We start from the raw sequence: 14188 nt of genomic DNA on the forward strand, positions 1-14188 counted from the left end.
TTTAATAAAGGAAAAGAGTGAGCATGCAAAGGAGTGAGCTATCATTAGAAACAGAAAACCATTTTAAGACAAATTTTAGAGGATAATAAGCAATATTGTTAGAGGAATTAACTCTGGCATAAAAATTGTTTTTATCATCTGCTGTGATATTCATAAAAGTTGACTTGCTCTTAAAAATTGGATAAACAGATGAAAGACAGCAGAAGGTTAAGCAGAGATTGATTAGTCAAAAAATTAATCACTTAAAATTTTTTTGTTAATCAATGAATCATAGTAAAATAAAATAATGAAGCAATTTTAGCATTTTAATCTGTTACGGCAAACTGAGGACCTGTATTTCTTTATACAGCCAGATAAAATTTACTTGAAAATCTCTAGGCCATCTTTCAATTCCTGCAAAATATCTGCAGACCACATGTCTGAATGACAGGATATCAATATGTCAGTTCACTGTCCTTAACTCACAGTTTGCTTCAATTTCTCTTTGAAATAATTTGCAAAGGGTTTATAAATGGGATTTCATGGTCACATAATCTGTTGGGAGAACCATGAAAGACCCAGATCCAATGTCCTGTGAAGACAGTGTGAGAGACCTGAGCATGTTTAGTCTCATGAAGAAGACACTGATACTTGCCAACAAGTATTTCTGGAGTTGTAGGTGTGCCGTGGAGCTGAACTTACTGAGTTCATAAAACAGTTCATAAAACAGATACAACTATACTAGGTAGTTCCCATTGCCTTTCCTTAAGGTCTTTTTCAGAGAAGTCGTCTTCATAAATGTTGAGAAGAAAATACCATCATATTAACAATTAGTCTAAGGACTTAGATTTTATGCTCAGCTATGTTGACATTAGAGCTTCTTTCCTTTCAGAATGAAATCCTGGCACTATTGAAATCAATATGAGTCATGAGATCTGACTGCATGAAAGCAAATGTTTTATTACTCCATATTAGTTTCTAAATATATAAATTCAGCTATTTACTTTCGTGCATTACAGAAATATACAGTAAAGTTTAACAGACCAAATCATCAACTTCGACTACAAAATTGAATTAGTTCACTATTTGTTTTTTGTTTTCCTTTGTTGTTTTATGCTTCGGGTTTTTTCAAGTTCCTATTCATGTTTATGTTGGCCTCTCTAAAATGCAAATTAACAGAAGTAAAGATACACTTACGGCAAAACTGTCTGAGTTATCTGACAGATTGTTGTATGTCTCAGCAACAGCAGAATCTGCAGGATTCACATTCTTGTCGTTCTCTGGAGCCCCATTTGGTGGTGAAACAGTCTTTTTTAGGGGCTGCAGCTCCAAATAATAATAATAAAAAGAGTAAGTTAGTTCCTATGTTTCAAACCATATTTTTTCTGACTCTGTATTAACCACATCATGTCAGCCTAACAGTTCAGAACTAATCGAATTGTAACATTAATCTACAATGACAAAAGAGCGTTACAAATAGAATTGTAGGCTTCGCTGCTATTTCAGCTATAGTGCAAAGTCATTTCAGGAGCAGCCTAGGAGTTAAAGGTAAATCCAGTGATGTTGTTACCAAAAATCAGTAAAAATGAAACTCCTTAGCCCCAGTGTAGCATTAAGAAGCAGGCATTCTTTATTTGGCCGGACGCAGGAGGGGTTAGTTCCTCCAAATACCGTGTATGTTGAGTACAGGACATTTTCTGTTTATGTACTGTATGTTACATACATATGCATTGATTGTCCCAGAATAAACATACATATGATAATAATTTCCCCAAAACCCTTGACATGTCGTCCCTCCTCTCTGCACATGCATTCATTTGTCCTGGGGATCTCTTTGGTGGTTCCTGGTAGTCAGTGACCCCCACAGTCATACCTGACTGCCTGATGAACTGGTAAAAGTTAGCATAACTGGGCTGGCTGGTTGCTTTCCAGTTTTTCTTTCTACAGAATGAGCATTGTGTGTTTCCATAGGCCTAGTGGGTTTTGAACAATAAGCATTGTATTAGCCCACCAGGTGCAAACAGTTCCTCATCTGACAATGTTAGAAACAAGGTGAAAAATCTACAATTTTTTAAAATTCTGTGTCATAAACCTTTGGTGTTGACAAAATGTTCTCAGGTTTCAAATTTACTTGCAATTATTTTTAAGCTGATCTCTCAGAATTGCTTAACTCCATATTCAAAATCTGGGAAAGGCATGTAAAATAAATACTGTTCTTAAACCTTGAATTGGTTGTCTTTCAGTGTTGTACTTGTCCCTACCATGAATCACTTGCATTTCAGTAACTACCAGTGTGTTGGCTGATTGTAGCTGTGCATATTCGGACTTCGCAAATGTACCTGTTACAACTTTCATGTTCGTGACTAGTATTTTGAAGAATACTTACACTTAACTGGTTGAATTTGCAAAAGGAGAATGCCTGAATATTTAATTAACTGCTTGCTTATTACTTTAATTAATTGGATCTTGCATATCGGTAGGAAAGTGCAAAACAGGAAATGGATCCTTTCACCAAATGAAGTAAAAGTGCATGAATTTATTTAAAAAAATAAAATTTCATGACCACCAAAATTCTGCTCTCTTTTTTATTCCAGAATCGAATGGAAGAAAGCAAAGCACTCTTTAGGACAATTATCACATATCCATGGTTCCAGAACTCTTCAGTTATTCTGTTCTTAAATAAAAAAGATCTATTAGAGGAGAAAATTATGTACTCCCATCTAGTTGATTATTTTCCAGAGTATGATGGTAAGTATAATGGCATCAGAGCTCATTCTCTGTTTACACTGTAGTAATGGCAAATTGTGCTAGTCTTGTCCAAATGCTAGACAGATCCTTTGATATATTCCTTAAAAAAATATTTTAAAATTGTAAAATGTAATTGAACTTTTGTGAGATTTTTAGACTGCTAAGATTTCATTTTATACTGTAATTAGTTGTGGGTAGGATGCCAGAACCTTTATTGGGAAATTTTTGACTTCTAGATGAGTATTGTCATATTGGTAGTGAACCACATTCTGTCATTTTTCATAAGATAAGGGTGAGGGTTTGAATTGAAATACAAGTGTTAAATAGAAACATATTCCTCAATTGTACATATAGTCTTTTGTATTTTTGATGGTTTTAGGGTTTGATTTTGTATAAGATTGAATACCTAAGGGGAAGTGTCAGAGGCTCTCTGTAACACTCAGAGAAACTAGTACCACCCCTTACACCCTTTTATTGGTATCTTTTAAAATTGTGTTTTAATTTTACATTAATTAGGTGAAGTTAATGTGCTTGTCCATAAAAAAAAATTGTGGGCTGTGTAAGTGTTTCTACTAAAACTGTACTTTCAGAAAGTTCTCATGAGGGGAAAAGCTAAGTATTTTGAGGTCACTGAGTGGAGGAGGCCTTGGTAACAGAGAAAAATCAAACTCGTATAATAAGAGGTCTAAAGAACTAAATGTTCCTATTTTTTAAAAAGAAAATCGATCTTGTCCCACCAGGAAGGAATAGCTGATTGGGAAGCTGAGAAAAAGATTAAAACTCTCATGTTCAAATATGGAAAGTAGTAATAGGAAAAGTGTGCATTTTGTTTTCCGTTAAAGGGAAAGAGAGCAGTAAAAAGCCTGCAGGATCAGATAATATTATTTATGAGTCAGTGTAAATTTAGTTTCATGGTGCTGTACAAAAGAGAACTGGCAGTTGAATAGAAACATGCTTGTTCTTTCTAGTTTACTTCATGTAACAAGTTTCCTAGATAACATCCCAAAGGTGAGAAGACCCTACAGTCTGCTCTGTTACCTCCTTTCAAATGTTGACAAAGCCTGTGTAAAATGCTTGTCCAGAAAAAAGAAAAAGACAGAACTCAAACTCTGTTTCTCCTGTCTTTGCCATTGGTGAGGGGAAAAAACCATTATGGACTAGTAGGGATGTGGGAGTCAAGACCTGCAAATCTTCAAGAATATTTTGTTTCCTAATTCTGTAGATCTTGTAGGACCTAACTCCAGAGACAAAGTTTGATCTAGGGATGTGGGAAGTTGGAGATCTGAGGAAGGTATCAGAAATAGGTATTTTTCAGCTGGGTCGCTTCTCTCATCCATTTTCCTGCAGAAGGGAGAAAGTAGCCTAGGTATGAGAGCTGCTGGCCAGGGTGGCAAATTGGACAGGTTAAATTAAGCTGAATTCTTCTGCACAGTGCATTTGTAAGAGCTTTGGAAGGGAGGCTGAGCCATGCTCCTAGGTCAGTGTATCACATGAGGACATGCTTTGCATGGTAGTACTGGAGAACTGACTCACAGGCTGGGAGAGGGAGAGAGGACAAACACAAAAAGAAGCTGTAGTTGGGAGGAAAAGAAGAGAAAAATATTGATGTAGCATTTGTGTGCAGATCTTCATTGTATCATATAGAGACATGTTGAAAACTGCTGATTAGGGAGAGCAGTGGGCAAGAATGCTACTAACTCATATGGTAGTTCTTTTCTAAGTCTCTTACTTAGATCTGAACCACTGCAGTCTAGATTTACCATTACCTCAGTCAAATAAAAGTTGAAGTAACATAAAAGCAGAGGTGTGCGAATTTGGGTATGTCTTTGAATAGCCCAATAGATTTTGAGAAAACACTGTGTGTAGCTACTGTGAAACTCTTTAACAAAATTCTAGGAAACTGTTTAAAAAACTAAGTGATTTATTATAAGGAAATAATGTCTTTGGAAGCCCAGTACTCACATTTATTTGTACTATTGTGAGACTTGTTTATTGCTGCTCTTTATCTATAGAGTCTGGTTGACCAAGCTGAAAGCTAGAGCCAGTTGTGTTTTAGAAGCTGTAGAAGTGTTGGACAGCCCTCTGTCCTGCCTCAGAGAGCTTATGATCTGTTTACATCTCTGAATCTTAGAAAATGTGTCATCTGTGTGTGTATGTGCATGTACGTTTATCTGTTCACATGCATACACCCGTGCACTGCAAAAGCTTATTCCCCCTCCACATGGATTTGCAGCACGCCAGAAAGTATGTGCTTTCTCTTCCATACATTCCCTTCCTAAATTTTATAGTTATGCAAATTGGAAGTGTTACAAATTTTAAGCTAGAAGTATTAAAAATAAGGTGTGTTATCCATTTATTGAAACATGTGGACAAGTGCTGGGCACCGAACTATTGATTTTAGAATTACTGAAGGACAGAGCTACACATAACAGCTGGGTGCTGCTATTTATATTGCTGTGTAACAACAGGACTAATGAAGAAAATAGGAGGAGGCGAAAGCACAGAAATGTGTGTTCTGTAGAAAACCACGTTTCACAAACAGGAGAGCATGGGAACAATGACTTTTGGTGGCAGCACTAGAATAATGGAACAGAGTTCACCAGCATGTGGCTTATGTTCTTGCTTCTGCACTGCTCTTTTGTCTGTAAACATGAATGAATCTTCACTGTTCCAGGCTGGAAGTAATTACTTTACCTTCTGTGATCTTTTAGGCTGAAAATATAGTTTGGTTAGATTGACTCTGTCCTTCTGAGAGTTACAACCTTAATTTAGATCTGATAGGATCATTAACATACATAATTTAGATATCAACTGATTGGTTAGAACATGAGCCTTTTGCAGGCAGCAGTTTTAGCTGGAGAGCAGCTGTGTATTTTATTATCACTTTAAGTAAATTAAGTTCTATTGATGACAGTGTCAGACCAGGTTCAGGATATAATTTCACTATGCTTCCTATTAAAATCCATATAAAACTAGTAAATCTTGCAGTGCTAAAATCAGTATAATGTAATATAGTAGGTTTAGACTGAACATTCACCATTTCTACAGACATTTTAAAGATGTAATTATATAGCTAATTTTTTTGTTTTCATTCTGTGCATTTATAAATCACCTGTTTAAACAGGTAGGTGATTTATCTTGGTGAAGAAAGAAGCTAGTCAGCAGGAAAAAGCAGCTCTGACTTGGTGAACTTCGGAAATTTCCTTCCTTCTTTATTTTTAGTAGTTCTTACCACAAGGAATGCAGCCACTATATATTTTTGATGAGTAAAAGGTTCCCCATCTTCTCTTATGTGGGGACCACAGACTAAGCCTTTCTTATTTTCTTTTAAGGAGATTGATACATTAAGTTTAAGAAAACTGAATTTCTCTTCTTGCAGGACCACAGCGGGATGCACAGGCAGCACGAGAGTTCATCCTGAAGATGTTCGTAGACCTGAATCCAGACAGTGACAAAATTATCTACTCTCACTTCACATGTGCTACAGACACAGAGAACATCCGCTTTGTCTTTGCTGCTGTCAAGGACACAATCCTACAGTTAAACCTAAAGGAGTACAACCTGGTCTAACTGTACCTGGGGCGTCCTCTGAAACCAACTTCCCATGATTGAAGATACACAAGAGGGACTGTATTATAATCTGTGAAAACAATTTGCATAGTACTAATTTATTGCCGGCCTGGACTCTGTGAACATCCACAGAGTTTGTAGTTAATATTATGATTTTATTTAAACTGTATGGAGGAAAACCAAAAGATGCTGAAGTACATTCACAGCACATTTCCTCATTTTTTTAGGCAAAACCTTGTGACGCAATGTGTTTCAAATTTGCAGTCGTACATTTACAAAGAATAGCAGTTTTTTGCTATTGAAGCAAAATCGAGCTGGTTTCCTCTTTCCCTAACCCTTTCTCTCCCCCTCCTTTCCTACTCCCCTTATCTTTTAAAAGGTACAATGGCCTTTTTTTTCCCCAGTTGCATTCCTGGGTGAAATATTTTCTGTTGAGAGATTTGGTCAGGAAAATACTATCATCACAGTTTAAGTCATCAGTCATTCTAATTTTACAGTATGTACTTTCTTTGAAGGATCAAAAAGTATTGATACTGTGATTTTTAAATTCTTTACATGGGTGTCTTCATTCTGTCTTCACTTCTGAGACTAGAATATTGGAATTGCAAAACAGAATTACAGTTGTCTGAGGATAATAAATTTAACCGTAGTTTTACAGTTAAGGAAGGTGCACAGAAGACAGTAATGAAGTAATTAAGACACAATCTGGGATGTACATGGAATATATTAGAATCTCTTTTTAATTGCCATGTGCCATTTTTTTTCTCTCTTCTTTTATTCACAAATGCCAAATAGAAAAGTCAGACACTACATTTTCCCTGGTGGCTACAGCCTGAAAGAGTGTTTTTCTCACTTGTGTGGGGTGTTTTTTCTTAAGTTAGAGCTTTTTTAAGTATTCTTTTTCCACAGTCGAAAAATTGTTTTTATTGTACAAAATTCATGTTGCCAAATCTGGCTTATTATAAAACCAATGCGCTTGAAACATAAGATACTGAAATGCCAAATGGATGGGTTGGGAACTGACCTGACTGAGTCAACTGCCAAATGATTGACACACACAGTTTCAGTTCATATGTTCCCTCTTTTAGAAAGTGTACCATTTTCTAATGCCAAAACCAACATGTAAGTGAATATTCTATGAGGTGTACCATGGACCCTCATGTAGTCATGTAGACAGTTTAGATCTCTCATTTTGTCAGAGATTATGACATGAGCTTGTTTTCTGTAATAAAGTCAAGGCACCTTTAGTTGTATCACAAGAAGTTATCGATGAGACATCATGTTCAGGAACCTTTTTTGATAAGGTTGATCGTTAATGGATTCACAGGCATTTGATAGGCTTTCATGCAAAATAGCCTCTCTCAATGTTCTTTAGAAGAGTTTTATAAATGTAAATGAAGCAGTGAGAAAATCATTCTTGAAATTTAAATGTGCAATTTTTTAACAACAAAAATGCAGCACACGTTGATGAGCCTTTATTCTGCAGCTTAGGTTGAAAGGTGTTTTTTGACCAGGTGCATGATTGCTAGCAAGAAAACTCAAGACTTCAGACATGTAATTGGATTGATTATCTATAATGCCGACTAGAGTTGGCACTAGAGTGCACTTAACACAAAAATGGCTGCCACATAGCAGCAGATGGGAGGTGGAAAAAAGAATGGCTTATTAGTTGATTACCAAAGTTAACAATAAATACTAACGAGACGTTTTTCATCCTTAACCCTCCCAAATGCAAAAGAACAATAATAAGAACAGTTGCTATTTTTTGCTCCCTCTTAAAACACCTCGTAATTTAAAACTGGTTGTAGGTATAGTGCAATTATGAATGCTATAATCATTGTACATACATATATATATATATATATATATGGCAGCATCCATATTGGCTTTGTAATCATTAATTTTTGGCAAATTGAATGTGCTGTATTGATATGTATCTATGTAATTGTATGTCTTATAGCTAATTCACATTTTAAATAATGTTATTTTATTTACTTTTTTAAGAGAGAAGAATGTAAATTTTGTCAGTTTATTTCTGACTAGGGATTTGTTGTTGTTTTTATTTACAAAACAAAATACTATAGTACAGAGCGGTACTAGCATCGTGCTGTATAAAATCATTTGCACATTCCTGAGTAGAAGTAAATTGGAGATACCAAGACAGAGATGATTTACATTCAAAACAGTGCTCAAATCTTGTCAGGGCTTTATACAGCTGTAGAAGACCATCCTATTAGAAGAACTTAGACCATTTTATCTCATATTGGAACATAAGCTTTAAATATAAATTTAATTTTTGACTGATTTGCATTAGGTTACTTTTACTTTTATAACAGTCTTTATTGGAAAAGTAAATTCAGAGATATTTCAAACCATTGTACATAAGTACTAATGTATACATGCTGTTGCCCTAAAAATACTATGGTAAAATGCAAAACATCAGATCAATCAATCAGTCTTTCAGAAACTGCGAAAACCTTAGGTATAAAAACAACAACCAAAAAGTCACTATTGTTAATGATTTTAAGGAGTTAAAGTGTTTTATTTAATGAAGCTAAAGCAGGTAGATTTAGATTATAAAAAGTGACACTGACATTCTGAATAGGGGATCAGAGCAGTGACTCTTTGTTACATACAGCTTAACAAAATTGGTCCTGATCATGCTGTAAATGGAACAGAGCTTCTGTTTTCACAGTTCCGCTGTTGATACTATCTCTTTTTTTAACCTGGGAATACCTTGCCCACACTGGATTCAGTGCTAGAAATGGAACTGTAGCCAAAAAATGAACAAAAAAAAAAACAAAAAAAAAAAAAAAGAAAAGAGGGGAAAAAAAAAGAAAAACACAATGAAACAAAAAGCCACACTAGACAGTGGTGTCTAACAAAAGTTTTGGGGTTTTTAATTTGTTTTGGTTCTTTTTCTTACGGGATATTGGGAGGAGGGGGAGAAGGAAATATGGTTCCAAGTTTTGTATAAAAACAAAACAAAAGTTTACTCATGCTTTATAGTTATATTGTGATTGCAAAAGTTTTCAAGAGTGTGTGCCACTGGGCTATTTTCTGGTATTTTTAGGTGAGTTGAACCTGTGGCAATGTTTAGATCATTTGAGCATGTTCTGGAAAAAAAAATATTTGGCATGCCGAGGCAAGCTTTATATGAATCACCTAACACAGCATTGCAGTATGACAGTTTACAAAACATTTTCTTTTTAAATAACACAGCTGTTCCCACTTGTAGTATATTCCATTGTGGTGGTGATGGTGGTGTTGTTGCTGTTGTTTTAATTGGTGGTTTCTACTATGCCTTATTAGTGCTTAAGTCCAGAAGTTTGTGCCTCTAACATGAAGCTGAAGGCAAAAACATCAAGACAGAAACCCTTTTAACTTTGCCAAAATGATGTGTTTTCTTTGAATGTTATAAATGGGGGAGGAGGGAAGGAAAATGTCTTGGGAACCTGTGTATTCTAAATGTTCACTAGCACAAGAAAGCTGTAATACGTGTTTTACAGAAACCTGGAACTTGCCTTTTTCACAAATGAGCTGGCGCTGTCCTTACAGATGTAGGATGATGCAGCTATAAGGGCAGTTTACTTTTTATAATTCAGTCTCTTTTGATTGTCAAGGTGTATGGACTGTACTTTTTAATCATACTGCTACATGATTGTGAATCACTTTTTAAAGTTTGGAAATGGAGAAGAGACTTTTAATGCTGGATAACAGTCAGAATTGACTGCATGATTTGCAAAAACTCTATATGGGGGAAAAGGGCTGCATATAGATACTGCTAGACTCCCAGCCTTGAGTTGTAAGGTGCAGAAGACTTTCAGATTACTCAACTTCATGACCCTTTCCTTGCTAAACATTCTTCACAAAAGAATGAAATATTAGGAGAAAACAAAGACATGTTAACCCACATGAAAGAAATAAAGTATAGACATTTAATTTATTACATGTGCTGCTATTCTTGGAGCTCTGTGCATAGTTATCCTGCAGACTATTACATTAGTGAACTAATGAAGTGTTCACAGCATATTAACAAGGCCTACACATGACCTACCTCTAGTTAAAAGATCAGTAAAGTAGATATGTTTTGGAGAGACTGACATAAGTAAGTTAGAAAATCTAGATGTCCTGGTATTAAATTAACCATGGTATTTTAGAAATAGACACTTTTGCAAATACGGTCCCTCTTTTGACATAAACCATAAATTTAATAGACATTAAACAACTAAAGCCTGTACAGCTTGTTAGTTTAATAGAAATCTTGCAAGAAAAAAATCTTTAGTTTGAGAAGTGGAGCTACTGATATTTCCTCTGTTTTGCCTTTGGTTATCTATAGCATTTTGAGTTCTATCAGTTAAACAAGAAATTTTTCTATCTAGCCAATACATTGGGGTCACAATGTAGATGATTAATGAATTTTACTGTAAGTATGTCTTGAGCTTTTTCACAGTAGTCATGCTGCAGGTAAGAAAGGAATAGAGATTTTGAAAATAGATTCAAAAAATACATCAATTTTAATGTAAATCAGTTGCAGGGTTTTTTTCTCTCAAAATACAGTTTAAGCTGATTCCTCATTTACCTTGCTACAGGAAATCCTTATCTGACCAGTTTTTAATTTTTTTTCTTCTAAGGAAGGTGTGTCAGATGCATTTTTAAACTTAAGAGTATTTAAAAATAGCATTTGCTGTTCTAAAGTGTCACTTGCATGTATTGTGTGTTGCTTGAGGGACAGAAATAATTTTTGAAAAACTAATACTGTACAGTTACTGCCCCTCAGAAATGTTGCTGGTTAAAAATACAGTATTTTTGGCCACATCTTCGTACTATAGCATCTTCATTCCTTGTAATTTAGTTTTTCTGAAATATTTGGGCTTATTTTTCCCCCAAAATGCTGCTTATTATTGTAAATGTTGGATAAATGTATTACTCCAAAATTACTTTCTAATTATACATGCTCCATCATCATTGTCTAAATACTAAAATTTCCAGAATATCTTTATTACAGCCAGATATTCAAAAAATTTAGGGTTTGTTACAGTGGAGATGGTTGGTAATTTGACAGTATTATAAAAGGTTTGGAGTTTTTGGCTTGTCTGAAGTGGAAACTCATAAGCATGGGAGAAAAGAAGTAAAATGTATGCCTAAGGAAAAGGAAACTCAGACTTTGCAGACAGTGAGGCTAATTTCTTAAGGATTTTGGATGATTGCAGTAGTACTGCAAGGGCAGTGTGTTTCTTAGATCTTTTTGTTCACCTGTGTCATGATAGGAGTAACAGCAAGCGGCCTATGTGCTACTTTGCAGGAGTTTGAGTCATACCTGGTCAACAATCAGTAGATCTCAGATCTTCATTACTGAAGAAAAAGTATTTCAGGCAAGTTGCAAAAATCAGTTTGGTCTCTTTTAAGTAAACAAAACAGTTTAAGTAAGATTCCTGGAGTGCAAACAGTTTGCCTAAGCAAGGACTAGAGTCAATGGTTCCTCATTTTTCTTTCCAGTTGCAGAATGTATGGGAGAAGGATCAGTCAGTGGGGAAGGATTTATTTTATGTCTGTGTCTCTGTGAAGATAATGTCAACAAAATACAGTGTCAGTTGTGACTTTTAGATACGTGAAATAGATGTAGAAACTGTAACTGTGTGATAAGTTGTGCATACTTGTGATTAAAACCTTTCCTCAGACACTACGATCATCTCACCCAATTACCAAGCACTTCGTAGGATACTGTCCCAACCACGTAGGAATTCCAGAATGTTTATAAACTGCCACAAAATACACAATTGCCTCAGGAGCACACCTGGTATCAGTATCTGAGATGAAGGCACCAGACCCCCTCTCACAGCTCATTACTACCAAAAGGATCTACCCTCCAAGACCACCTCTGATCCTGGTTTTCATCTGCTGGGAGCTTTCCCTCTCTCTTGGGTCAGCCCTGCTGCTTTGCCAATGAACTGGGTGAGAAAAAAAAAAAACCACCTTATTTTTGCTCTTCTTGCTTGGCTGCTTTATTAGTCTAATTTTCAGGGATTTCAGCCAATTTTGCTGAACAATGGTTCCAACAAGTGGTAAGCTGACCAAGCAGAAGAGGTAGAATTTTGTTGCCAAGAGGCTTAGAAATGAGGAAAAAAGGGAGTAACACTTTCCTCCCTGTAAAACCTAGTCCTGGTGCTGTAGTATCTAAACCCTTTATGCACTTCGTGGGCTATTAGCTATTCTCGCTTGGAAGTGTTGCACTTTTCACTTTGAAAGGTCTTGATTGCATACTTATTCTGAAAAAAAAAGAAATTACAGAACAAGGAAAACTCTCTCTTGCTCCCCTTTAAGAATCACGAGTTTCTGTGTACATGGACTAAATGCAACTGTAGTCAGACAGCTACCAACAAGTCAAACTTAGTGTTAAGGGTGGAAAAATACAAGAATTGGGCTTTTATTCATTTCACCGAAAAAAACCTCAAAACAAAAACCCAAACAAAGCAAAATTAGTTCTTTTCTAGTAAAATCTAAAAAAAAAAAAAAAAAAAGAAAATGTTTTCTATCTTATTTAAAATGCTTTGTTGCTGGCATGACATCCAAGGTTCACTGTGTCCTTGTGCAAGGCACTCCTTTCTCCATTCACAGTCATCTATCACACCCATTAATTGCTTCCTGCCATCTGAAGAAAATACAGTATTGCTTTATATATGTGCACTCTGAAATACTTTCTGATCCTTGTGAATTAAATGTAAATTGGTCTGGTAAAATTCAACAACTGATGATGTGTAGTACAGCTGAAGAGGAACGCACTTTCTGCTTAATCTTGTGTCTTGTTCCTCCTGCCATTTTGTTCTGATTATTTTTTGGTATCCTTCCTTTATCCTGTTTGCCACAAAGAGAAAGTTTCTTGACATACCAGATTCAATTCTGGTAGTCATTACAGAATTGATCATACTGGCTGCATTAAAGACAAACTGTGAATAAGAACAGCTTCAGAAGGTTTCTGTAATCAGGGGCAGATCCAATTAGCCTTTTGGACAGGCATTTCAGAAAACAAAACCATAACATTATAGCTGGAATACAGTCGATTGAAGGATGTAGTAGGCAAACATGGGCCAAATTATGCCATTTTAGCATGTTATTTCGCATTGTCAATAGAGAGCTGTTTTCTATGATGTTGCTGAAAATTTGCCTTTTTTCCTGCAGTCCTGTATGAGGTGGTTAATGCAAGGATCAGGCTGGCACTCAAGTGAAGGGATGCATTAATGCGACAATAAGTTCAAATGTATTCTTGCAGAGACTATTGCATAAGATTACTTTATATGATGCTAACAACAAAAAAAAAAAGATTACTTGCATGCAGTAAATATTTAAGATATTGCACTTTTATACATTTATTATAAAGAGGAATCACTCTCTCCCTAAAAATAAAAATCCATTTATCTCACGATGAAGTATCTGGAGTCTCTTAACAATTGTCAGTTACTTGTGCACACAAGTGTGATTATTGTATACTAGAGGTTAATTATCTGTTGTCACATGCTGCAGAATACTTGGTTTATTTCAAATGCTGATTTTGGAAAGGCAGAATAATATTTTTATTAGTATCTTGGTGACTACTTTTCTCAGCATGTTTTTAGGAGAACCCTCACAGTTACTGATAAGACCTGATTTATTTTAGCTCAAGAAATCAACTGATTTCGTATTCATTATCAAGGTTTTTCTTCAAGTGCTTTGGAACTTCACTGTTTTATCTCACTTTGCTGAAGTTAAACAACCTGAGTGTAATTGAGAGGCAAAAGGCTAGGTATAAACATAGTCAAATTTGATACTTCCCTTGCATAATGATCTTTTAACATATAAATCAACTACATGACTATAATTTAGCTGTTGGAGCTCTTCCTCTTGAATTGCAACA

General features: G+C 35.5%; 1 protein-coding gene across 1 annotated transcript in view; it reads left to right on the forward strand.

The window, feature by feature from the left end:
- Nucleotides 1-13717, forward strand: part of LOC116437535 (guanine nucleotide-binding protein G(q) subunit alpha-like) — a 118946-nt gene extending 105229 nt beyond the window's left edge. The window contains exons 6-7 of the mRNA XM_032095256.1: nucleotides 2574-2727; nucleotides 6107-13717. Coding sequence (XP_031951147.1) covers nucleotides 2574-2727; nucleotides 6107-6297 — 345 coding nt within the window. The 3' untranslated portion in view covers nucleotides 6298-13717. The remainder of the gene's footprint in view (nucleotides 1-2573; nucleotides 2728-6106) is intronic.
- The last annotated feature ends 471 nt before the right edge of the window (nucleotides 13718-14188 follow it).

Source organism: Corvus moneduloides, chromosome Z (genome assembly GCF_009650955.1).
Source record: "Corvus moneduloides isolate bCorMon1 chromosome Z, bCorMon1.pri, whole genome shotgun sequence".
Lineage (NCBI taxonomy): Eukaryota > Metazoa > Chordata > Aves > Passeriformes > Corvidae > Corvus > Corvus moneduloides.